The sequence below is a fragment of the Trichechus manatus genome, unplaced genomic scaffold, assembly GCF_000243295.1.
Source record: "Trichechus manatus latirostris isolate Lorelei unplaced genomic scaffold, TriManLat1.0 scaffold00250, whole genome shotgun sequence".
NCBI classification, from domain to species: domain Eukaryota; kingdom Metazoa; phylum Chordata; class Mammalia; order Sirenia; family Trichechidae; genus Trichechus; species Trichechus manatus.
The window spans coordinates 1,270,385-1,295,287 of record NW_004444186.1 but is presented as its reverse complement, the minus strand read 5'-3'; the positions used below and the strand labels follow the sequence as shown (position 1 = coordinate 1,295,287).

General features: G+C 50.3%; 1 protein-coding gene and 1 pseudogene across 3 annotated transcripts; one reads left to right on the top strand and one right to left on the bottom strand.

The window, feature by feature from the left end:
• Nucleotides 1-326: 326 nt before the first annotated feature.
• On the bottom strand, nucleotides 327-8,712 carry SELENBP1 (selenium binding protein 1). 3 transcript variants are annotated; one of them, XM_023724612.1, is made up of 12 exons: nucleotides 8,631-8,712; nucleotides 5,943-5,999; nucleotides 5,672-5,784; nucleotides 5,268-5,453; nucleotides 4,366-4,486; nucleotides 3,042-3,224; nucleotides 2,617-2,795; nucleotides 2,086-2,164; nucleotides 1,873-1,994; nucleotides 1,538-1,630; nucleotides 1,255-1,373; nucleotides 327-1,036 (listed from the first exon to the last, which is right to left on the bottom strand). In XM_023724612.1, the coding sequence occupies exons 1-12, from the start codon at nucleotides 8,632-8,634 to the stop codon at nucleotides 874-876; spliced, it is 1,419 nt and encodes a 472-aa protein (XP_023580380.1). In that variant the 5' UTR covers nucleotides 8,635-8,712; the 3' UTR covers nucleotides 327-873. The 3 variants fall into 3 exon arrangements, with proteins under 3 accessions (XP_023580380.1, XP_004389601.1, XP_023580381.1); XM_004389544.2 differs by lacking the exon at nucleotides 8,631-8,712 and adding an exon at nucleotides 6,373-6,409 and having other exon boundaries at nucleotides 874-1,036; XM_023724613.1 differs by lacking the exons at nucleotides 5,268-5,453; nucleotides 5,672-5,784; nucleotides 5,943-5,999; nucleotides 8,631-8,712 and adding an exon at nucleotides 4,736-4,775 and having other exon boundaries at nucleotides 874-1,036.
• A 222-nt stretch (nucleotides 8,713-8,934) lies between these two features.
• LOC101361319 (repetin-like) overlaps nucleotides 8,935-24,903 on the top strand; it is a 25,951-nt pseudogene continuing 9,982 nt past the window's right edge.

Sequence of the window (24,903 nt, the reverse complement as noted above, 5' to 3'; positions counted from 1 at the left end):
TTTTTTTAATATGATAGTCTTTATTTATTATTGTTTATAGAACAATTCAGTTGTATATTTTTCAGTGCAATGGGAGAACCCTCTACTGATTCTTTTTTTGGTGGTAGATATATATATAACAAAATCGTTTGCCTTTTCAACATTCTTCATGTGTACAATTCAGTGATATTAGTTATGTTTATTATGTTGTTCCACCTTACCATTATCCATTCCCAATTTTTCCCATCACCCTGAACAGCTCAGTGTCCCCTAAGTAATAAGTCCCTCTTTTCCCCTCCTTGGCACCCACCCCTGGTAACCACTAGTAAACTTTGGTTTCTATACACTTGCCTATCCTAGGTATTTCACATAAGTGGAATCATATAATATTTATCTCTTTGTGATTGATTTATTTCATTCAGCATAATGGTTTCAAGCCAGCCTAGCTTTCTGAAAGGCAAAGCCTTCTGGGTATATTTGGCCATAAAAGTGAGATTTTGGCAACATTACCATCATGTTGCAATCACTAGCGGGAACTAGTCACCACAACCTCCCCGGAGCCCTCCTCAGCCCTTTCCCATGCAAGACACAAGGGGCCGGCTGAGGTGGAGTCACAGCCTCCATGTCCCCAAAGCCAAAGGATCGGAGGCCCAGGTTCACTGTTTATTTCTTGGTGCTTCCAAAGCTCATGTGAGTGACACCGTACAGTGAATGACACACAGCAGGGCTTGGTAAAAGGAGACACTTCTCAATATGCTAGAACAGCCTCACCTTGGCTTTGCTAGGACAAGCTATGAAGGGTTGGAGGCCAAGAGAGAGCTGAGTGAGGCCAGGTCCCTGCAGAGGCGTGGAAGAGAAGGCTCGGAACGTGTGACAGGCAATGAAGGGTGGACTTCAGATCCAGATGTCAGAGCTGCAGTCTCCCCCAGGGTAGCGGAGCTCGTGGGCCAGGGCTGGGCCATGAGGCTCCTTCCCAAAGTCTACCAGGAAGTTGGGGTTCAATTTCAGGCCTCCCTTTACTGTGTCTACATCAATTTGCAGCATCACGGAGCCGCCCCTGGTGGAAGAGGAGGAAGGGGTAAGAGAGAAGTCAGAGTGGACGCCCTCTTCCCTCAAGAAAGAGTGCAACGGGGGGCTTCTGAGGAGGGAGCAGAATCTGAGGGGTTCTCTCTATGGGGCGGTGCTGGTGGGGCTGCCAAGGAGCCTTCGCAAAGCCAAGTGACACCTCTGGGAGAGGAGAGCTGGGGAGGGGAGCCCAGATTGCCTGCTTCTCACCTGATCATATCAGGGTAAAACTGCTTGTCCCAGGCACTGTACAGCGACGTGGTGACGTAGAGGCGCTTCCCGTCTAGGCTAAGCTGGATCATCTGAGGACCTCCAGCCACGTGCTTCCCCTTGGGAGAACCAGGGGCAGACCCCAGGGTAACACAGGGGTCCCTAGGAGGGATCACGGGCACCACCCCGACCCAAGAGCGTGCTCAGACACTGCCCAACCCCCTCCCCCACATGTCCCTCAAGCAAGGATCCAAGGTTGGCAATGAGTAGGAGGGGGCCTCACCTTGACCACCAGGGGCTCTGGCTGGGATTCCAGCTCCTGGTCCTCCAGCACTTGCACAGGGCCTCCCTTAACAATACTGCCCCCCAAGAACACCTGGGTGAGAGGTGGAGGGGGGACAGGAGGATGGTGGTGGGAGGTGTTGACATTGCAGGAAAAGCAGCTTGCCTCATCCGGATGCCCTCACTCCTTTCAGACACATTCCCATGGCTAGCCATGGCCCGCACCCTTTTCCCGCACCTCCCTTATTATCCCCCAGCCACTTCGTCCTCTCTACCCCATCCCCAGTCTCTTGACTTCCTTCCTCCCCCTTTCTGCCCGCCCTGCTAGGGCCCCACCTGTCCGGTTAAGCGGGGCCTCTTCGGGTCAGAGATGTCATACTGCCGCAGATCCCCTTGAGCCCAGTTGCTGAAGTACAGGAAGCGGTCGTCCAGGGACACCAGGATGTCAGTGATCAGGCCTGGGGGTGGGGGTGTTCAGAGGCTTCAAGGACTCTTGTTCCCCAGGTCAAGAATTAACCTTTTAATTCCCACCCTCCCCTGGGCACTCACCGGGCATCTCGGGCAGCATCCAGCCCTTCACTTTCTTGGGGGCCACTTGGATCACCTTCTCTACCGACCAAGTACCTGCCTGCATTGAGAGGTGAAGGGTGGGGTTAGGAGGCAGAGAGGTGAGCTTGCCAAGTTGGATTATGAGGGGTCAGATCTGGATCTCCCCAAAACCTGGGAAGGGAGACAGCAGATACAGGGTCTTCTGGCCACTAGGGTGTAACTCCTGGGCAAGCCCCTTCAGACCGGGGCTGTGTCTTCACAGTACCTTGCACAGTGTCCAGTGCTTAGCGGAAGCTCACTCAATGTTTTTTTAATGACTGTGCAGTTAGGGTTCAGGTGGAAATTGGCCTGGGACTGGGAGAAGAGGGCCAGGACCTGTGGCCTTGCTTTTTGTCCTGGAGAAGCCTGGGCCAGTGGAGCCAGGGAGAGGGCCCCTACTAGGGAGAGGGGAGGCAACAACTGTATGTTTACGGAAGCCTGGGCAGAGGTGCAGAGGGGACTGCTGGAAGAGGCCCAGAGGGCGCAGGTCACCTCATTCTTGTAGAAGCGATGGATGTTGGAGCTGAGGGCGCAACCCACGAAGCCCTGGGCAGCGTCTGGGTTGTGCAGGAAGCGGATCTCCAGCGGGATGAGCCCATCCTGCAGCGTCAGGGTCTGCACAATCTCATGGCGCTGCCAGTCCCACACGTGTAAGTGCGTCCCGTACAGCCCTGAGGAGGCGTGTGGGTGGAAGAGGGGCTCAGGATCCGGGAGGGTGATGGCATGGGCAAAGGCAGGGGCGCGTACCAGAGCAGAAGGTGGAAAATAGGTTGGAGGGATCAGAGAGATGCTGGAGCAGGCCAGAGCACTTCGCACGTCCTCTACCTTCACCCCAAGAGTTTGAGGTCCGCATGAGAGAAGTCAGCAGGCTGGAGGTGGGGGCCCAAGGCTCCTGCTGGCCCGTGGGGGATTCTTACCAGCCTCCACATCAGCGGGGTTGAAGCCGTCCCGCAGGACATTGGGTGCTGCCCATTCGGTGCTGATCATGACATTGTGTCGAGGCTGGTACCAGAAGTCATAGCCCATCGGCGCAGCAGCCCCAGGCTTCTCCCAATTCCCCTTCACCTCAAATGTCTCTCCATCCAGCAGCACGAAACCCCCTGAGCAAGGCAGGAGGTAAGATGGCAGGGGGGAAGAATGGAGGCACTACTCCCACCCCCCCTCACCCCTGGGCATATCCATGAGGACACCTGAAATTCAGGTGTCCAAATGGGTGCCCACCCAGAGGTGCCCACCCAGAGGTGGCTGGGTGGGAGGTGGGGGCTCTTACTCTGGTGTTCCTACCTCCCATCAACTTCACCCCTCTCTCAGATCACAGGAGAAATGTTTATTTCCCTGTGCCAGCAGATCTGCTGGGACCCAACACCCTGCCGTTCTCTTGCCCAGTCTCCCACTGTCAGCGTGGATTCCTCCCAGTCTAAGCTCCATTCTGCTCATCACATTTTTTAAACAGTGCGGACACATTATATTTATTTGTAATTCAACATCAGTGCCCAAAATATTGTCCCTTACTGGGTATGTTGTGGCACTTTGACATCTCTTTGCAAATACAACTCAGTGCTGATTCTCAAGTGTTATTAAATCTAGGAATGCCCAGCTTCTCCCACCACCTGGACAAAGCAGTCAAATGCGACTAGTGTGGGTCTTTAGCTGGATGACTTTCACTGATGTCCCACCCCAAGCTCTTGGATGGAGGGTTCTGATGTAATAGATAAGACTCTGAGAGAGGTGTGTGGTAACTGGAACATAGGCTCTGGAGCCAGATTGCTGGATTTGAGTTCTAGCTCTGCCATTTATTAGCTGTGTGACCTTGGGTAAGTTCCTAAACCAATCTGCACCCCAGCTTTCTTATCTCTAAATCAGCACCTACCTCACAGGTGGTGTGAGCACACAGTAGCAACTTTGTAAGTGTCAGCTCTGATCACACCATAAATGAAATGGCAAAAGTGAAGATTGAGAATCCCAAGGAACGTGAGATGCACTCAGGGATTTGCAAAGGCTGACATTAAATGTATGTGTTTTCTGGGGCCATGTCTGTGCTCCCATCCCCCACGGCAGAATTCATCAGTCAAGGTTTACCTACACAGAAAGACTTGAAACAACTGAACTTACTTGATTACGTTTTAACTATTGTGTGGGACCCAGGCCATCGGTCGTTCCATCCCTCTCCCCACTTTGCCTCTGCTCCCCCCACAGACAAGTTTTCATGAGCACAGATGTGCCCACAGTGCCCACAGGTACCTTTGGCATTGCCCTTGGGGTCTCCCAGGGAGCTGATCATCAACTCGCCACTGGCCAGACAGTGGCTCGTGTGTAGATAGCCCAGGTCACACTTGGCATAGATGTCCTTGGGCTCGACGACCTGGAGAGGGGCAAGGAATGGGGTCAGAATCTTACAGGGCCGGAAGTCCCCACTCCCGACTGCTCCACTCCCCTACTGCTTTCTGCTGACTTCATCCTCTTTTCCTTCAAGACGCGGACACAACTCTCCCTACAGGAAGGTGGCAGAGTCAGGGAGACGCTCAGTAATTCCCAGGCAGAAACCACTGACTTCTCCCCTCTGTCCTGAGGGGACCGTAAGCTTCTCCTGGGCTGCGACAATGCCAGTTACCAGCATCAACTTGGTATCGATCACCAGTGGCCAGCACAGTGGGTGCCTGGCAGGCAGTGGGTTCCTTCTCCCTGTCCAAGAGCCCTGGTGGTGCAGTGGTTAAGCGCGTGGCTGCTAACCGGAAGATCTGCGGCTCGAAGCCACCAGCCTCCACGGGAGGAAGAGGTGGCAGTCTGCTTCCGTAATGACTTCAGCCTTGGAAACCCTATGGGGCAGTTCTACTCTGTCCTACAGGGTCACTTTGAGTTGGAATCGACTCGACCCCAAGGGTTTCTCCCGAGGCCAAGGGTTCACCCTCTTGGGGTGTAAACAAGAAGGCTCCTCTCTGCACTCCGGTGCCCCACGGTGCTGGATGGTGACAACTGCACTCCTAGGTCCCCCTCCTCTGAAGTTAACCTCCATCCCCGCGGCTGAGCCCAGAGCCTGCCTGAGAACTGGCGGCAGCTGGCTTAGGGGTGGCTTCCGGACCAGAACAGGCTGCTCCGGGTGGCAGGTCCATTAGTTTCCGGGCAGGCAAGGGCAGAGAACGTGCCTTGTGCAGCTTCGGGGCCCGGGGCTCGGAGGCCACATCGACTATGTAGATGCGGGAGGACATGAGGGCAGGCAACACCAGCTTGGTGCGCGACTTGGTGCTGTCCCCGAAGCAGCTGCTGCACGTATTCCAGCCCGAGTGATGCAGCTCGTCCTTCAGGTTGGGCATGGGCAGCCGGTGGATGACCTGGGGTGAGAGCCAGGAGGTGGTGTTCGCCCAGACTAGGCGCCACCTCCTCCCTGACCCCGACCCTCAGCGTTTGGGCAGCGCGGCACAGGGTGGGTTTCAGCCCTTCCCTCGTCCCGCGGGGGCGCCCTCGTGCAGTGAACAGCCGGCACAGCCTTACTGCGGAGGGCGAGGAAGGATGAAGCTGGGCAGGGGCAGATCAGGGCTAGAGGCCTCACCTGGCTGTACTGGGGAGACTTGGGGTCAACATCCACTGTGGCCAGATAGTCCGGAGCTTCAATGCCCGTGTTTCGGTAAATACAGGGCAGGTAGACAAGCTCCTCCCGGGGTCCTGGAGGGTACAAAGCAGGCAGCGGGGATGGCGGGGTGGGGAGGAACGGCGGGGGCAGCGCGGGGTGTGCCCGAGGGTGGAGGCGGGGGTCCGAGGCTCCGCGCCCCAAGAGCCTGCCATCAGCAGAGGGGCGCCGGCTCCCAGATGCAGGCACTCACCTTTCATGGCCTCCAGGGGGCTAGAGTAGCCGGGCCCACACTTGCTGCAGTTCGTGGCTACGGAAACAATGGGGCGTGCTGGCTGGGGGACGGGCGGGAGGGTCGAGGCCTCCTCCTCACGTCCCGCAGGACACGGCCGGTCGGGCGGACACGCGGACACACGGCTGTCCCAGGCCGGCTCTGCTCGGGGCCCATCCTTCCCGCCCCCTCAAAGCGCTGGTGAGTGTGTGGTGTGGCGGGAAAAGCTGGAGAGGTATGACCTGGGGGACAGACCCTCCGGTAGAACCCTGTCCAGGCCGGTACTCCAGGGGCTAAGGTTATGGCACCAACTCGGGTCCCCACCCCAGCCCGCCACTGACGAGCCTGGGCAAGGTACTTAACCTCCCGTCCCCATCCCCACATCATCTGTACCACAGGGGTGATGAGTTACCACGGTGGGAATGTAGGAGAAGTGAACCGGAGGGTCCGTGTCAAGCGTGTAGCTTTGTGGGCGCCTACCGTCTTGAGGCACAGCCCTCAGGGTGTGGCTGGTGTCTGCCTCCCCCCTTCACAGAGGTATCTGTACTAGGCCTCTTTCGAGGGGACAAGATGCCTCCTGAGTTTCTCCCCATCTGGCTCCTGACCTCAGGCTGCGGGCCAGAGCCTGGGTTCCATAACCGAGGGTCTGGTCATCCAGAGGGAGTGGGGGAGTCTGGGATTCAAGGCTGCAGAGGCTGACACCAGCTGGATGTCCTGAAGCCAGTGTCTGCCCCTGGCTGGGCCCCTGCTTCCTTTATCTGTAAAGTAAGGGGTTGGACCCGGCTCTGGACTGCCTAGAGGCCCCTACCAGAGCCATGGGGAGGGGTCCTCCCTGTCCCCTGGTGTCTGGCAAGAGAAGCTGCGCTGATGCTGATCTAAGTGGACCAGAGCCCCAGAGAAGGAGAGTAGTCTGCTCACAGCTGCCAGGACCTCAGTGTTAGGGTTGGGGCGGGGGGCAGACTGCTAGAAGGGCGGAGGAATTACCCAGGGGAGCTGCCGGCTCAAAGAAATCCTGGAGTGGAGTTCACAGGACTGGGCACCGCCTCCCTGCCCTGCCGGTGGGCAGTTTGCCCGTGGTGGTGACAGCTGGGGGCCTGCCAGTGGGGAGCCAGGAGTGTCCACAGTTGGAGCCCCTGCTGGTGCCTGGTCTTGGGCCTTGGCCGGGAGCCAACGCCCCTCGCTCCCTGCAGCCAAATGGCTTAGGAAGCTGAGAGGCAGCGGCAGTGCTTCAGGGTCCCACAGACTTGGGTACGAGTCCCAGGTTTGACCCCTCCTCTCTCCATTTCCTCCCCCTCATTTGCTAAAAGGGGGTGCTAATACTATCCTGCCCTACTCACTAAGGACAACAACCTACTTCTCCAGGAGGCCTGGCTGTTGTGCAGGGTTAAGGGCTTGGTAACCAGCCAAGAAGTTTGACTGTTTAGAACTCACCCAGAGGCACTTTGGAAGACAGGCCTGGCAGTCTGCTTCCAAAAGGTCACAGCCTTAAAACCCTTCTGGAGCAGTTCTGTTCTGCACACCCAGGGTCTCCATGAGTCCGAGCAACTACCAACAACCTACTTCTCCAGGTGGATTCAAAGTCGCCTGAGAATGTGTTTTCAAAATACGTTCATATGGGAAAAGTGTTGTGTAAATGTGGGTGGGGCTGTGCAGAAAGCGAGGGAAGGATGCCAGGCGGCGTTCGGTGCCCACGGAGGGGGCTGGGGCTGGGGTGGGACGGGGTGACAGAGGGGTCAGGTCTAAAAGCAGAGAGGGAGATGCCTTCTGCTTCTCAGCCAAACTGAGCCAGGATTTGCACAGGTGGTGATGGGGAGGGGGCTTCCAGACACAGAAGGGGAAGAAGATTAAAAACTCCAAGACGTCATAAAAACAAAAAGGGAAAGCCGAAGACTGAGGTGTGAGGGCGGTGTTGTCCCTGGGAGTCCCCCTTGCATCCCTGTCCTCCCACTTCCTCCTAGCATCCGTCTCCTTTCCGTTGGTAGCACCTCCAAAGTCTCTGAGCAGGCTCTGGTTTGAGGTGAACCCAGGGAAAGAAAGCTGGGCTCTCCCAATGCCAGGCTGGCTGCTGGGCATTCTGCCAGCCCCGGGAAGGGCTAGCTTCAAGGGGGCAAAGACTTCAGTCCTCCCAGCTAAACCCGAACTCCCCCTCAGCCTGACATCCAGGAGCCCCCGATGAGAGAATAGGACGGCTGGGGTTGTGAGGGTGGGGAGACTGAAACAGGCCCCCAGGGCGAGGGTGTGTGACCCCTGATTTCTCTCCCAGAGTGACTCGGAATAAGGAGTTAGCCCAGAGCTGAAATCAGAGTTATCTGTGTCCTGGGGGGAGAGCCAGGGACAGAGAGGTTTCCCCCAAATGCTCCCCTCCTAATTTTCTCATCTGCAGAAAGGCATCCTGAGCCCCGGGGCCCCAGCTGAGCGGATCTGGGTGGGATCACATTGTGGTCCTTCCCAGGAAGCCCTCTGTCCTTCCCGTCCCAGGTACCTCCAGAAACTTTGGCTGAGCTGGGAAGTGCGGGGTTGGGGGGACAGGGGAACAGAGTCCAGAGTCCCCTCCCTCTACCCCCACCTGAAGTTGTCAGGTCATTTCCTGGAGGGAGGACCCTCCAAACCAGGGGTGGTTTGGGGGCTAGTGGGCGGGTCAGTGGGCAGCTGGCAGAAGCCCCTCCTTACCCATGCTGCTCCTATGTCTAGGTCCTGGCGGGTCTGCCTGCCTGCTGGGAGCGGGCAGAGGTGGACAACTGTGTCAGTGGCGTGCTGTGCCTGGGAAGGGGCCAAGGGAGGGTATTTATATAACCAGCTGGGGGCGGGGCAGGGGGAGGGCCCTGGCTTCGCCCCGGGGTGAATGACAAAGGGCAGCTGGATAAGACACTCTCCAGTGGCCTGGGCGGCTGGTGTTTGCGATACCGGAATGTGTGTGTGTGTGTGTGTGTGTGCGCGCGCGCGCGCGCGCGTGCGTGCTGATACACGAGCTAGCATGTGTGTGCAGGAGCTTCTGCATGCGCAGGCGGGTGCCGTGTCTGCGTGTGTCTCTTACCGGATGCCTGAGTCCGTGTGGGTTTGTGTGTGTCCGTGCCTGTGTGTGCTCCTGTGTACAAGTGTGAGCTTGTGTCTGTGGGAACATGTATGCGCAGTGGGCATGTGCACGTGTGCCTGGGTGTGGTGTGTGCCTGTGTGTGTGTGTGTGTGTGTGTGCCTGGGCCTCACAGCGCTCACCTGTGTACCTGTCTGTCAGTGTTCGGAGGCACCCAGGCTGTGAGCAGGGCTGCTCCTACCCCCACAGCCAGGGTCAGTGGCCCCCTAAGATTGTGATCCATCCTCCGAAAGGCACAGTCCTACCCAAAAACTCATGTGCCAGCCTGGCACGGCTGCCCCGGCAGGAGGCACAGTGGGTGAGGGGTCCAGATTCCACTTATCCCAAGCCCATTCCCCTTGAGCTTTGAAGTGGAAGGAAGTCCCACACTGCTCATTGTCACCCTCTAGTATGCTCAGTAATCTCACGACGTGGAAGGAGAGTGCCCTTTCCTCCTCTCCCACCCTGGAGCCTCCATAGTTCCTAAGGGCAGGGTTGCAGAGCCCAAGGGCAGCCTAGCATGGCACCACTGTCCCTAGAAGATCTATGACAAATTAGAAAACCGTCAGGGTCTCCATGTATCCCTGGACCACTCCAGGAGGGAGAATTTGATAACTTCCCAGGGCTGCTGAGCCTGCTAATATAGTAACTCTTCCTGACCCAGGGACACCTTATGGCCCTCAGGCAAACGACAACTGCTTGCAGGGGAAAAACCCAAAGCAGGATTGAGGCTTGATCCATTAACCCCCTTTATCCTGAGAAGCCAGGGCTTGAAGGGATACACAAGAGAGGTCAAGGGAACCCACCCAAACTGGTCTCCATCTTGAAACCAAGGGCCTCTTCCTCCCTCGAAATTGGCTGCTAGCCGGGGTAACCCGTCCCTCCCTTTTCTAGGAACTTAATGACTCTGTGTCTCCAAAGCCACATTAATCCCCTTGGATGAAAGTTCTGCAGTGAAGTTTTATTGGACAGTGAACAGGGCTAAGTTTGGGGCCTGAGATTGTCAAGCAGAAAGAGTCACAAGGTTTTCAAACCAGGGTGGAGGGAAGGGAAGTGAAACCAGGCCTTGGTGCGATGGGTGTCCGTCTGCCTGTTTCCCAGGGGTGAGGGATCATGTGCCCATCCAGGAAGACCCTCTATGGTTTGCAGTGGTCCTTCCTCATCCTCAGCTTCACTCAACCTCTCCTGCTTCTTTCTTATGTCTCCCTCCTCATCGTTGTCCCACCAGTCAGGCAGGTCTCCAGTCACCCCTTGTGTGCAGCTGCTCCACGGGGGGAGGCGCCCTCCACTCACCTGCCTTCATCCTGTCCCTTGGTCCTCCCCATCCTCCCCAGCAATCCGTCTTCTACCTCGTCTCTACACCAGTTGCCACAGAGTTCGATTCCGATTCATGGCGACCCCACGTGTGTCAGAAAAGAACTGTGCTCCATAGGGTTTTCAAGGGATGATTTTTGGAAGTAGATCACCCGGCCTTTCTTCCAAAACACCTCTGGGTGGACTCGAACCTCCAACCTTAACCGTTTTTGTCACCCAAGGACTCTACCTCCTCTCTACTCCCCGGCTTTTTATATTTATGTCTTCTTCCTGAGACCACAAAGCAGGAGTGACTTGAGGTAGCCCAACATCCAAGATCTGAAAGGGAAAGAAACCCCATCCCCATCCTCTTATCTAGAGTTCTTGAGTCATTAACTCCCCAAGAGCTGTTATCTTGCTGGTTATTGAGTCTGTCATGTGACTACAAGTTCTTTGATGCCCCTGTGCTCTGCCTGGCCGGCTCTGTGTCTCCTCTGTGTCACCATACTCTTGCCAGCTGCTTTCTCCAGGGCAGGCAAGGTGGTTGGGGAAAGTTGTCCCTACCCGGGCGGCCCCACCCTGGAAGCAGTCCAAGGAGAGGGTCAGGCTGGTCACCGTGGGGTCTTTGCTCTTTTGGCAGGGGCAGGGCTTTGTCTTTCAGGGGTGTGGAGAACTCCATCCCAGTCAGCATAGCTGTCTCATGAGCACCCCTAATTTTGCTTCTCAGGAGCTTAAGGGCTGACTCCATATATGATGTGTCCTGCCTTAGCCCTAGGCACAACCAGAGCTGGACGACTCCCGGATTCACAGGAAGGAATACGGGCCTCCCTGCAGCCCAGGAGAACCCCAGCACCCTGCCCACATCACGGGGACCATTGCCGTCGAGTCAGTTAGGACTCCTAGCGACCCTATAAGACAGAGTAGAACCGCCCCACAGGGTATCCAAGGCGCAGCTGGTGGTTTGAACTGCCGAGCTCTTAACCACCATGCACCAGGGCTCTCTGGGAAGAGGGTGGGAATTCAGCTCCGGATCTGCTAACTCCGGAGGACTGCACATACCATGATGCTGAGCACCGATTCCTTCCAGGCCAGCACGGGTGCTTTTTTGTGATAAGTGAGAAGGACGGGTCCGTTGGAAGGCCTGGTTGGGTGGGGCCGACCTTTGTTTCTGTTGTTTTAAGCCCCAGAAAAGTAGTGTTATTGGAGCTGGCAGCTCGACAGCCAGGCAATTATATAACTGCTGCCCCTAAACTTTGCCTCTGACCTCCTCTTTTATGGGCTTGGAAACAAACAGGAAGCATCTTTGGGGTGAGGGGGTGGCCCGTGAAATCCCCTGTGCTGGGAGGGCAGGGGCTCCTGGTTCCCGCCCCCCGGCCCCCCACCCCAGCCAGACTTCTGTGGTCCTCCTTAAACAGGTTAGAACCCTGGTGGCGCAGTGGTTAAGAGCTCCGCTGCTAACCAAAAGGCAGGCGACTCAAATCCACTATCCGCTCCCTGGAAACCCTAGGGGGCAGTTCTACTCGGTCCTATAATTAGTCAGAATCCAGATGGCAACGGGTTTTTTTTTTTCCCCACATCACTGATGGACAAACTGGGAAAGCAAGGAAAGCAAGGTTAAACCTAGGAAAGAGAAGGATTGGGAGATAACGCTGTTGGAGTCTCTAGAAATAATTTAATGGGAAAAAAAATAGAGACTTGGTGTTCTTCATCTCTAACAAAAGCAGTCAAATGGAAGAGATGGAATTCTGGCAGGAGGGAGAACTAACGTGTGGGAGCACCTCGGATGCACCAGCCCCTACTGGCCTCATCCCAACCCAACCGCGTAGGTAATACCATCCCTGTCTTACCCACGGGGCAGCTAAGGCTCCAAGAGGGCCCAGGCCACTGGTAGGTGGCACAGCAGAGTTCCCATCCCTCAGTCTGACTGCAGAGCTCACAGTTGTCCAGTCACTCCATGCTGGTTCTGTGTTCTACTTTGTTTTGGTTGATTGGGGGTGGGGGCTGGGACGCAGAAGAATGTGAAGCCTGTGGTGTCTTTTTCCTTGGACATCTCAGGACAGAGAGACCTTTTTTTGGAGTGGGGAGAGGAACAAAGGAACAGATGTCTCTTGAGCAGTGAGGTCTCATGTGGGAGGTGGGAGGAATGGTGGAGACTGGTGTGCCATAGAAAAAAGACTGGAAAGATGTCCGCCCGAGGGTAGCCGTGGTTACCTCTGAGGACAGGGAGTGCAAGGAAGGGCGTGATTTTCTGTTTTTACTTTAAGACATCTGTATTTTATGGTACATTGAAACCGTGAATCAAGGTATTAAAAGAAAAAATCTAAAGAGAAAGACAGGAAAGGACAGAAGATTGAACGCAGTGCAGGGAGGGTCACGGTGGGAGCCCGCGCCGGTCCCTTTGCCCTGCAGCCCTCCCACCCCTCTGCCCACCTCTCCCCTAGAAGATGTGATCACTCACTCATCCATCCATTCGTGCTGTCCACAGACATTTCTGGAGCTCCTGGCTTGAGCCAGACTTGGTGGACTATGTGGTGAACAAGGCAGAGTTTCGGCCTTCACAGAGCAGACGTTCTCGAGGAAACCGTCAATAAACAAGGAAACACACGAATGAGATCCTTCCAGGTAAGTGCTAGGAAGGAAGTAGGGTATGTGTGGGCGCCGGAAAGTGCAACATTAGGTAGGAGCATCTGATATACACAGATTTGCTATGCAAATGGACAGCATAAACACATGTAAAACCAAAACCCCATCCCTATAGGACAGAGTCGAACTGCCCCACAGAGTTTCCAAGGAGTGCCTGGTGGATCTGAACTGCCGGCCTGTTGGTTAGCAGCCGAGAGCTCAACCACTGCACCACCAGGGCTCCTACACGCATACACAGACAAAATATAAAACAAATGTGTAAAAATGCTGGTAGCCCATGAAGGCCCCAGGCTGTGGAGACCAGAGGCGGGTCTGGCTTTTAACAGACCTCAACTCCCCGCTCTCAGGGGAAGGGAGGAGTGTTTACTGAGAACCTGTTACCTGGTGCGGCTGGCGCTGGAACACCCCTCCACTAGCTTAGTTAGGGCGCACGGCAAACGGGGAGAGGTGGTGGTTTTCCTTTCGTCTTACCTGGAGGAGACAGCGTTTTGCCAGCTCGCCCAGCTGCCCACACTGAGCTACAGAGGCAGGCGGGGTCCAGGCCTGCTGCGGGGGCAACACGAAGCTCTCGGAAACAAATCAGAAATCATGCTCACTGTCAGGGCTGCCTACAAACAGCAGGGTTTGAAAGGCACGGGAGGGTTTCCTCCCACCTCCAGCCGGCTCAGAAATATTCTCCCCTCCGGCCTGCCCTCGGGGCTTAAAACTTCACCATGAGCAGCTTATTCTTAGTGACCTCGTCTCACCTTGGGGCTGCAGAGATGACCCCTGGGGGCGTGACACTTTAAACTCCCAAGAACCAGCAGGATTCCGTTCCACCAGCCGTGTGCCTCCCGGTGGGATGATGGGAAGGACAAGATGCTCAAGTGGGGATAAACAAAAAACCAAACCCAGTGCCATCGGGTCGATTCCGACTCAGAGTGACCCTGTGGGACGGAGTAGGACTGCCCCGTAGGGTTTTCTAGCTGTAATCTTTACAGAAGCAGATCGCCAGGTCTTTCTCCCACAGAGACGCTGGCGGGTTCCAACTGCCAAGCTTTCGGCCAGCAGCCAAGTGCTTTAACCACTGTACCACCAGGGCTCCTAAAGCAGGGAGAGAAGATGTTTTAAAAACAACGGTCACTTTCTTCTTTTTTTAATTTCATTGTGGTGAAAATATACACAACAAAACAAATACCAGCACAACAATTTCTACATTACAATTCAGTGACATTGGTTACATTCTTCAAATTGTGCAAACATTCTTGCTATCCTTTTCCCAAGTCATTCCCCCACCATTAACAGCTGTTGCTTTCTTAACTGTCTTACCCCCAGCTTAAAGAAGAGAGAGAAAATCAGAGCTCTCTCTCTCTGAAAGGAAAATTTCAAAACACACAAAAGTAGAGAGAATAATATAATAAACCCCAGGTATATCACCCCCCTTCCACAAAAATTAGCTCACGGTCCATCTCTCCATCAGTCAAGAAGGACGTTGGTGTTGAGGGAGAGGAACGACCATGTCTTCCAGCGTTTTGGCAAAACGTCAGATGTGAGCCTTCTGGCCAGGCGTCTGTGATTTTGTATTGTTGGAGCATTCATTATGTCCCTGGGGGTTGCAACTCTCTCTAAGTTTGCAGTAGCTGAACCAAGAAAGAAGCCATAGGCAGATTTCTATAGAGATTGTGATTCCATGAAGGCTTTTGAGGAGATGGGGAAAGCTCGTATCTTTCAGAGTGCAAAATGATTTTGGAATGTAAAGAATTTCTTTGGATTGAGTTCCATGAAAGTTGTTACTGACCTATGTTCCTAAACTATGAACCATGACTATGTGGGCTAAGGAATAATTTCTTCTTGATAAATAAACAGTTAAATACTTTGAAAAACAAATTAGCTCATAACCAATCTTGTTTCAACTCTACTCCCCAGCCTCTTCCTGCCCTGGAAATTTTTTTTTTTTTTAAATAATCTTATTGTGTTTATATGAAAGTTTATAGTGCAAATTAGTTCTTCGTTAAAAAATTTATACACAAATTTTTTTGCAATGTTGGTTGCAATGTGTCACACTCTCCCCCTTTCCCTTTCTACCCTGGGTTCTCTGTGTCCATTTGTCCAGTTTTCCGGTCCCTTCCTCCCTTCTCGTCTTTGCTTTTGGGCAGGTGTTGCCCATTTGGTCTTGTATACTTGATTGAACTAAAAACCATTCTTCTCACGTGTGTTATTGTTTGCTTTATGCTGTTGTGCTGTTAGGTGCCCTCGAGTAGGTTCCATCTCATAGGGATCCTATATCCAACAGAACTAAACACTGCCCGGTCGTGCGCCATCCTCACAATCACTGTTATACTTAAGCCCATGGTTGCAGCCACTGTGTCAATCCATCTCATTGAGGATCTCCCTCTTTTTCACTGACCCTCTACTTTACCAAACATAATGTCCTTCTCCAGGGATTGGTCCCTCCTGATAACATGTTCAAAATATGTGAGACAAAGTCTTGCCATCCTTGCTTCTGAGGAGCATTCTGTCTGTACTTCTTCCAAGACAGATTTGTCTGTTCTTCTGGCAGTCCATGGTACATTCAATATTCTTTGCCAAACCGTAATTCAAAGGCATCAATTCTTCTTTGATCTTCCTTTTTCATTGCCCAGCTTTCACACGCATATGAGGCAATTGAAAAACACTGTGGCTTGGGTCAGGTGCACCTTAGTCCTTAAAATGACCTCTTTGCTTTTTAACACTTTAAAGAGGTCTTTTGCAGCAGATTTGCCCAACGCAATTGTCGTTTGATTTCCTGACTGCTGCTTCCATGGGTGTTGATTGTGGGTCCAACTAAAAGGAAATCCTCGACAACTTCAGTCTTTTCTCCGTTTATCGTGATGTTGTTTATTGGTCCAGTTGTGCGGATTTTCGTTTTCCTTATATTGAGGTGTAATCCATACTGAAGGCTGTGGTCTTTGATCTTCATCGGTAAGTGCTTCAAGTCCTCTTCACTTTCAGCAAGCAAGGTTGTGTCATCTGCATAACACAGGTTGTTAATGAGTCTTCCTCTGATCCTGATGGCACTTTCTTCTTCATATAGTCCAGCTTCTCAAATTATTTGCTCAGCATACAGATTGAATAAGTATGGTGAAAGGATACAACCCTGACACACACATTTTCTTGACTTTCAACCTCGCAGTGTCCCCTTGTTCTGGTCCAACGACTGCTTGCTGGTCTAAGTACAGGTTCCTCATGAGCACAATTAAGTGTTGTGGGATTCCCATTATTTGCAATGTTATCCATAATTTGTTATGGGCTACACAGTTGGATGCATTTACATTGTCAGTAAAACACAGGTAAACATCTTTCTGGTATTTTCGTCTTTTAGCCATCATGATCCATCGGATGTCAGCAATGATGTCCCTTGTTCTACATCCTCTTCTGAAGGCAGCTTGAATTTTTGGTAGTTCCCTATCGATGTACTGCTGCAACCTCTTTTGAATGATCTGGAAAATTTTACTTGTGTATGATATTAATGATATTGTTTGATATGTTTGTTTTATAGGCCTGTCTAATCTTTGGCTGAAAGGTAGACTTTGGGAGTGGCTTCAGTTCTGAGTTAGAAGGGTGTCTGGGGGCCATAGTCTTGGGGGTTCCTCCTGTCTGTGTCAGACCAGTATGTCTGGTCTTTTTTGGTGAATTTGAATTTTGTTCTACATTTTTCTCCCACTCTGTCTGGGACCCTCTCTTGTGATCCCGGTCAGAGTGGTCGGTGGTGGTAGCCGGGCACCATCTAGTTTTTCTGGGCTCAGTCTGGGGGAGGCTGTATTCATGTGGCTCATTAGTCCTTTGGACTAATATTTTCTTTGTGTCTTTGGTTTTCTTCATTCTCCTTTGCTCCGAACATGATGTGACCAATAGATATATCTAAGATGGCTGCTCACTAGCTTTTAAGACCCCAGACCCTACCCACCAAAGTAGGATGTGGAACATTTTCTTTATAAACTATGCCATGCCAATTGACCTAGATGTCCTCCAAGACCACGGTCCCCAGCCCCAGTAACTCGGTCCCTCAAGGTGTTTGGCTGTGTCTATGAAGTGCCTATGACTTTGCCTTAGTCAAGTTGTGCTGCCTTCCCCTATGTTGTGTGTTCTCTTTCCCTTCACCAAAGTTAACTTGTCTACTATCTAGTTCGTGATTTCCTTTACCCACCCCTCCCCTCACTCATAACCATCAAAGAATGTTTTTTTCTGTGTGTAAACCTTTTCTTGGTTTTTTATAGTAGTGGTCTCATACAATATTTGTCCTTTTGTGATTGACTTATTTCACTCAGCATAATGCCCTCCAGATTCATCCATGTTGTACGATGTTTCTCAGATTCATCATTGTTCTTTATCGTTGTGTAGTATTCCATTGTGTGTATGTACCATGATTTGTTTATCTATTCATCTGTTGATGGGCATTTGGGTTGTTTCTATCTCTTTGCTATTATGAATAGTGCTGCAATGAACATGGGTGTACGTACGTCTGTCTGTGTGGTGGCACTTATTTCTCTAGGATGTATTCCTAGGAGTGGGATTGCTGGATCGTGTGGTATTTCTATTTCTGGCTTTTTAAGAAGGCGCTATATCCATAGTGGTTGTACCATTTTACATTGCCACCAGCAGTGCCTAAGCGTTCCAATCTCCCCTCAACTTCTCCAACATTTGTTATATTTTCTGTTTTTTTTTTTTTTTAATTAGTGCCAGTAATGTCGGGGTGAGATGGTATGTCATTGTAGTTTTGATTTGCATTTCTCTAATGGCTAATGATGGAGAGCATTTCCTCATGTGTCTGTTGGCTGCCTGTATGTCTTCTTTGGTGAAATGTCTGTTCATATCCTTTGCCCATTTTTTAACGCCCTAGATTTTTTGAAACAACCCCCAGACACTGTTATTATTTCTGACATTAATATTTCGTATGCAGCCATTCAAGATAACTCTTTTAAAAACCATAACCACAATACCATTATCACACGGAACAAATGAATGGTAATTCTTTACCGTCATCAAGTATTCAATCGGTGTTCACATTTCCCCTATTGTCTCATACATTTTTGTTTGACCGTTTGTTTTTTGAATCAGAATCTAAAGAGGTTCCGCGCATTTCGATTAGTTGTTAAATCTCTTTTAATCTACATGTGTGAGAGGGAGGTACCTTGAAGACTGATTTTCTGTTTAAAAGGAGAAGGGTTTAACTAGAACAAGAACATGTATCTTGTTGCACATCGAATGTATGAGGAGAAAAGGTAAAGTGGGTTTGAAAGCCAGCCACACAGCTTAGAGGAGGTGATAGCAACATCGGTGACAGGGACAGAGGTGAAAGTTTGCCTCCATCCCCTCGGCCTTTCTCGTGTGCCAAGCCTGGCTCCAGGAGAGCTGAGACAAGAGCCATCAAATCACTTTCCTGCAATCATCTCCACCTTTCCAGAGGCCCACTTGGCTCCCATCCTCTCAGTTAACAGCTCTGGAAAGAAAGAATTGCATCAGCCTTGGTTAATGGCCCAAATTAAGCCATCAAAACCCCTAATAAAGCTTCCATTTTGGACATGTAACAATACAGTAAATAAAATATCTAAAGGAAGATAAAAGCCCTTATATTTGGGGCTGGGAAAGACCTTCAGACCCTGGAGTCATATCCCCGAGTCACAATTTCTCCAACAAGGTTCAGGAAGAGCAGTAACAAATCCCTTCATTTTCTGGGGAGCACGGGGCCTCTGCTTTCTCACCTCAGGATCCAGATGTTGTCTGGGAAGAAGGTAGGGGATTCTTCCCCAAGTGTTCCTGAAAGACAGGAGTCCTGAGAATGAGGGGGACTTGTCCGTGGGTCCACGTGGAGTCAGGAGGAGCCTGGGAAGGAGCCTCATTGTGAATCCTCCACTGCATCTAAGCTTCTGGTTTCCGCTAGGATCTCCCCAGGGTCGCATCCAGGTACAGAAATGCTGAAAGTGCTATCTATATGGGAAATGAACATTGGAGGGGACAGGTCCCCAGATTTCCTGTCTCAGCTTATCAAAGTCTTCTCAGAAACCAAAGTTGAAAAACGCTTATACTGAAAAATAATGACTATTCCTAATATACAAAGCTCTCCAACAAATCAATTGGAAAAAGACTAACAGCACAGTAGAAAAATATTCCAAGGGTATGAAAAATAAATGGCTAATAAACATAAGAACAGGCACCCAATCTCATTAGCAATTAGAGATACGTTTGCTAAAACAACGAGATACAATTATCAAAAACCAAAAAAAAAAAAAAACCTCTAAGTTGGAAAGGGTGTGGGGAAAAAGGGCAGTCTTGTATTTTATTGGCAAGATCGTAAAATGGTGGAACGTTTTTTAGAAGGCAATTTAGCAACGGTTAGCATTTTAAACGGAAATCTGCTTCTCCTGATCTACCCTATGGAAACAGACACGCGCACAAGCGTATGAATAGGATGTTCACTGCAGCGCTGTTTGTAATAGGGAAAAGTTGGAAACAACTGAAAGGGGAATGGTTGACGACGTTACGGAATAGCCATGATCTGGAACACAAGCAACCATATTAAAAAACGAAACAGTTCTGTATAGTTCTGTGCAGTCCTTCAGTGGTGCAAATGGCTAATGAGCTCGGCTGCTAACTTAAAGGTTGGAGGTTCGAGTCCACCCAGAGGAGTCTTGGAAGAAAGACCTGATGAGCTACTTCTGCAAAATCAGCTATGAAAACGCTATAGAGCACAGTTCTACTCTGACACACGTGGGTATCTGTGAGTCAGTTGGTTACTGGTATAGTTCTGTGTGTTCTGACATGGAAGGATATTCAAGAAATATGACTGAGGGGGAGAAAAGAAAGTTGAAGACTACTGTGATCCCATTTTAATTAAAGCAATGTATATGTGTTTATATGTTCATAGAAAAGGATCTTCAGAGAAACATAGCAAACTGAGAGGCAAAATCCCCTGGCTTGGCGCTAGCGTAGCCTGTGTTATCAGTAGCCTCTCCCTCAGGTCACCACAAATGTCGCATAAGGAGTCATCCATGAAAGATGTTGAGAAGAAAAAATTCTTGCCAGGCTTACAGACAGCTGGCTCTCCGGTACCCTGTCACCATCCAGAAGCGACCTATTACTAGGAGATTAACAGTAAGAATTCTAGAGCCAGCCTGCCTGTGTTTGAATTCCAGTTCCACCACTTACTAGTGGCTTGAATCTGGGCAAGTTAGTTAACCTCTCTGGACCTCAGTTTCCTCAACTCTAAAAGACGGATAGTAAAAACACACTTCGAGATTGTTTTGAAGATTAAATGACTTAATGCGTGCAAAGCCCTTAGGACAGCGCCTAGACTGTATCACACGCTGAGTGTTACCTGTTGTTATTGCTTCTATAGCCGCGGTAAAGCCCCTCTGAGAGGTGGCTAAGGAGCCTGGCGGTGTAGCAGGTAAGCACTTGGCTGCTAACCAAAAGGTCGGCAGTTCGAACTCACCAGACGCTCCTCGGAGAAAGATGTGGTGGTCTGCTTCTGTAAAGATTACAGCCTTGGAAACCCTATAGGACAGCAAAGGGTTTGGTGTGGGATTGAGAGGTGGCTATGGACGTTAGTGGGGAAGGACAAATCCTCCAGTGGGTAAAAATCCAAGTGGACTATATCGCTGTCCGTGTTGCCTTGGAGGAGAGATGGACTGAGGATCCACATTGGTCCATGTGCGGGGCCAGTGCTTTGGCTGGATGGAGCAAAATCCGAGGCCGAAGAAAGGGGTTTCAGAAGGTTTGCGGATGGACCTCACAGGAAGGGTCCAGAATATAAGACTATTGTGTCTAGTATCGCCACTCACCAAAAAGGGCCCTCTTCCTGGAGGCTGCTTCTGATGATCATGTGGGCACGGTGAACCTGCTCTGTGGGCGTCATTTCGCTTCCTCCACAGACACTCCATGAGCAAAATGGCCACAGTGGCAAGGGCCAAGGCTGCATGTGGCGTTCGCAAAATGGATCTTCCTTTACCAAGTTAGACCCAGCTGGGGCCACTGCTGAAGGTCCACACGGGCCACAGAAGCTACCAAACCAACCCACCACCTGGTGGAAAGTGGCTTACGTTAGATCTCTTTCACCATAAAAAACAAAACTATTGCCGTCTAGTCAGTTCCGACTCATAGCAACCCTACAGGACAGAGTAGAACTGCCCCACAGGGTTTCCAAAGAGCACCTGGTGGATTCGAACTGCCGACCTTTTGGTTAGCAGCCCAACCCTTAACCACTGTGCCACCAAGGCTCCTCTTTCACCACAGAGGGGAAGAAATTTGTTCTCTCTGGAAGGCAATTGTGTATTGTTAGGTTTGGATTTGCTTTCCTTGCTCCCATACAACTGCCATCACCACCATCTGAGGATGTTCTGGACGCCTCGTACGCTATCGTGGTCCAAACCCTAGTTGGGCTGTAGAGTTCACGCTCTTAGCCACTACATGAAGGCCCAGGGGAGTCGTGGATCTTGTCATGTAGCCCACCCCTCAGAAGCAGCTGGACTTACAGAAGACTCAGTTATGGCAGTAGCTGCAAGGCAAGACCTTCTAAGGCTGGAGTGCTGAGCACAGAGTAGTTTATGCTCTGAATCAGCAACCATTCTATGGTGCCATTCTCAGAATACATGATGGGCTCAGGAACCAAGGGGTAGAGTTGGGAGTGGTGCCTCTCGGTATTACACCTAATAACCCATTCACAAAACTTTACTTTTCAGTCCCATGACTCTGGGTCTGTGGGTTAAAGGTTTAGCATCTGAAGGAGATTTGCTCCCACAAAGAGAGCTATCAATAGTCCCACTGAACAGGAACCCAAAACCCATTGCTGTTGAGTTGATTCTGACTCATAGTGACCGTGTAAGACAGAGTAGAACTGCCCCCATAAGGCTTCTAAGGAGACGCTGGTGGACTCAAACTGCCAGCCTTTTGGTTAGCAGCCAAGTTCTTAACCACTGCGCCAACCGAAACCCAAGACCTGGCTATATTGGGCTCTATGTCAATGGGTGAACAGGCAGGAAATGGGGATAAGATGTTAGGAGGGGTAATAGATCCTGACCATATAGAGGAGACAGGGTTGTTGCTATACAACAGGGTAAAGAAGTAGGATGGAAGGAACCCAGGGAGGCCCCGGGGATACCCTGTACCACTGTCCCCAGTGATTGCAGTTAACAGAAGACTAATCAGCAGGAGCAAGATAACCAGGAGGGAAGATCCTCCACGAATGAAGGTTTGGGGCACTCCGCAATGGACAGAACCTTGGCTACCTCAAGCCCTGGCTGTATAACAAACCGTGGTTGAGAGGCTGAGTTCTGGTGCCAGACTGCCTGGGCTCAGATCTGAGCTCTATCACATGTTGACCATGTATCTGTCTCTGCTTCAGTCTCCACATCTGTAAAATGAGGATAATAATAGCTCCTGTCTCAAAAGGTTATTGTGAGAATTAAGTGAATGATACTTGTAAAGCACTTAGAACAAGGTCTGGCACGTAGTAAACCCTCTATAAATGTTAGCTATTATTAAGGCAAAGGGAAGAGGACAGTCATAAATACTAGCTCCAGCCTCAGGATCAGATGCAAAAATGAGAACGGTACACACAAAAGCCTGTACATAAATGCTTAAACCAGCTTTATTCACAGTGGTCAAAAATTGGAAAGAAACACCCCAGATGTCCCTCAGTGTGTGAATGGTCACACAAACCACGGTAATCATCACCATGGTTTATTACTCACCAATGAAAAGGAAGGGATTATTCACACACCCAACCACCTGGAGGAATCTCAAGCATACCCTGCTAAGTGGAAAAAGCTAATCGCAAAAGGCTGCATAGTGTATGATTTCATTTATATAACATCCTTGAAATGACAAAAGTGTAGAAACTGAGAACTGATTACTGGTTGCCAAGAGTTAAAGATGGGGCCGCGGTGGGAGGGAAGTGGGCGTGGCTCTAACAGGACTACCTGAGACATCCTTGTGACGATGGACCTGTTCTGTGGCTTAACTGTATCCGCGTCATATACTGGTTGTGATAATGAGCTATAGTTTTGCAACATGTTCTCATTGGAGGAAACCGGGTAAAGAGTATTTGGGATCTTTCTGTCTTATTTCTTACAACTGCATGTGAATCTACAATGGTCTCAAAATAAAAAGTTTAATTAAAAAATGAGAACAGTAGTTTCTACCCACATTTGCTTCCTTTCTGTGTTTTGTGTATATGCGTGTGTGTTTAATATGTAGCATTTGCCAATTTCTGTGGTGTCAATACTCCCACCAGGGCTGATTTCCAGCCATCAGTGTGACAGCAGTAAACCTGAAATTGGGAAGAGATGTGCACAATTGGTTCTCACAAGGCAGTGCAGACCTGCAAAGCTTTATGTCCTATTAGTTTGGCAAAAGTTAGAAAGGGTGGTAATACCCTGTGTTGGGGAGGTGTGAGAGAAGGGTACTGATGCATTGTTAATGACAGATACACTGAAATGCCCTGTTTGGAGGGCAATACTGTTAGCAGCTTTTCAAATGTTAGATGTCATGCTTTTTGACCCAAATTCAAATTTGGTAGGACTCTATTTTATAGAAATACTTGCGCAAGTACATAAAGATGCAAAAAATCGCTACTGTCATTGCAGTATTATTTGAAATATTGAATGTTCATTTGTAGCACTTTTCACAATAGTCAAAAGGTGGAAACAACTTCAATGTTGATCAACAGACGAATGGATAAACGAAACGTGGGGTATACCTACCATGGGATACTACTCAGCCATGAGGAGAGAGGAAGTCCTGATGCACGCCTCAACACCGATGAACCTTGAAAACACGCTGAGCAAAATAAGTCAGTCGCAAAAGGACAAATACTGTATGACCTCACTTACGTTAAATCAGCAACTATACGCTGTTGTTGGTTGCCTTAGAGTCAATTCTGACTCATGGCAACCCACGTGTGCAGAGTAGAACGGCTCCATACGGGTTTCAAGGCTGTGACTTTTCAGAAGCAGATTGCCAGGCCTGTCTTCTGCAGTGCCTCTGGTAGGTTTAAACTGTCAATCTTTTGGCTAATAGTTGCACACTTAACCTTTTACACCACTCAGGGACTGCATGCAAATATATAGAAACCAAAAAGTAACAATAATTACCAAGGATGGAGGGAAGGCGGAAAGGGGGAGTTTTTGCCTAGAGGGCAGCGAGTTTATGTTAATGGTGGTAGCATAATTTGGAAAAGGATAGCAAGAAATGATTGCACAACTTGGAAAATTAATCGGTGTCACTGAATTACACGTGTAGAAATTGTTGAATTGGTGTATGCTTTGCTGTTTGTAGGCTCACCACAATAAACTAAAAAAAAGGAGGTATTGCTTTTATATACTTTCTCAACCTAATTTTGGGCCCAGGCAAGCCTGAACATGGGACATTTCATAACGTTCAGATGACAGAGAGTACTGTCTCCGTGTACATTCTTACTCTGAATAATGAGGGAGTGACTTAGAAGGGAGGGTAGCCGTTAAAAAAAAAAAAGGTCTGAGAACTAGATCGTAAATGGTCTCGGGGAGAACAAAGAACAGGGCATCAGAAAAAAATGAACATGACTGCGCAGACAAGTTCTCTGAGCTAGGGATTTTAAAAGTCTTGTTCCACATGTGAAGGGAAGGGTTGACATTTTCCCTAGTATCTCTGCTTCCTCTGAGATCGCATTTTTCAAACAGCTTTATTGAGCTAGAATCCACATGCCATAAAACTCACCCACTTAAAGTGCCCAATTCCGTGGTTTCAGTATATTCACAGAGTTAAGGAACCATGACTGCAATCTAGTTTTAGAATGTTTCCATTACCTCAAAAGGAAAACCCGAACCCATCAGCAGTCTCTCCCCATTCCTCACCCCCAGCCCTAGACACACGTATTCTGCACATTTCACAATAGGAAATCATAAAATATGTGATCTTTTGTGAATGATTTATTTCACTCAG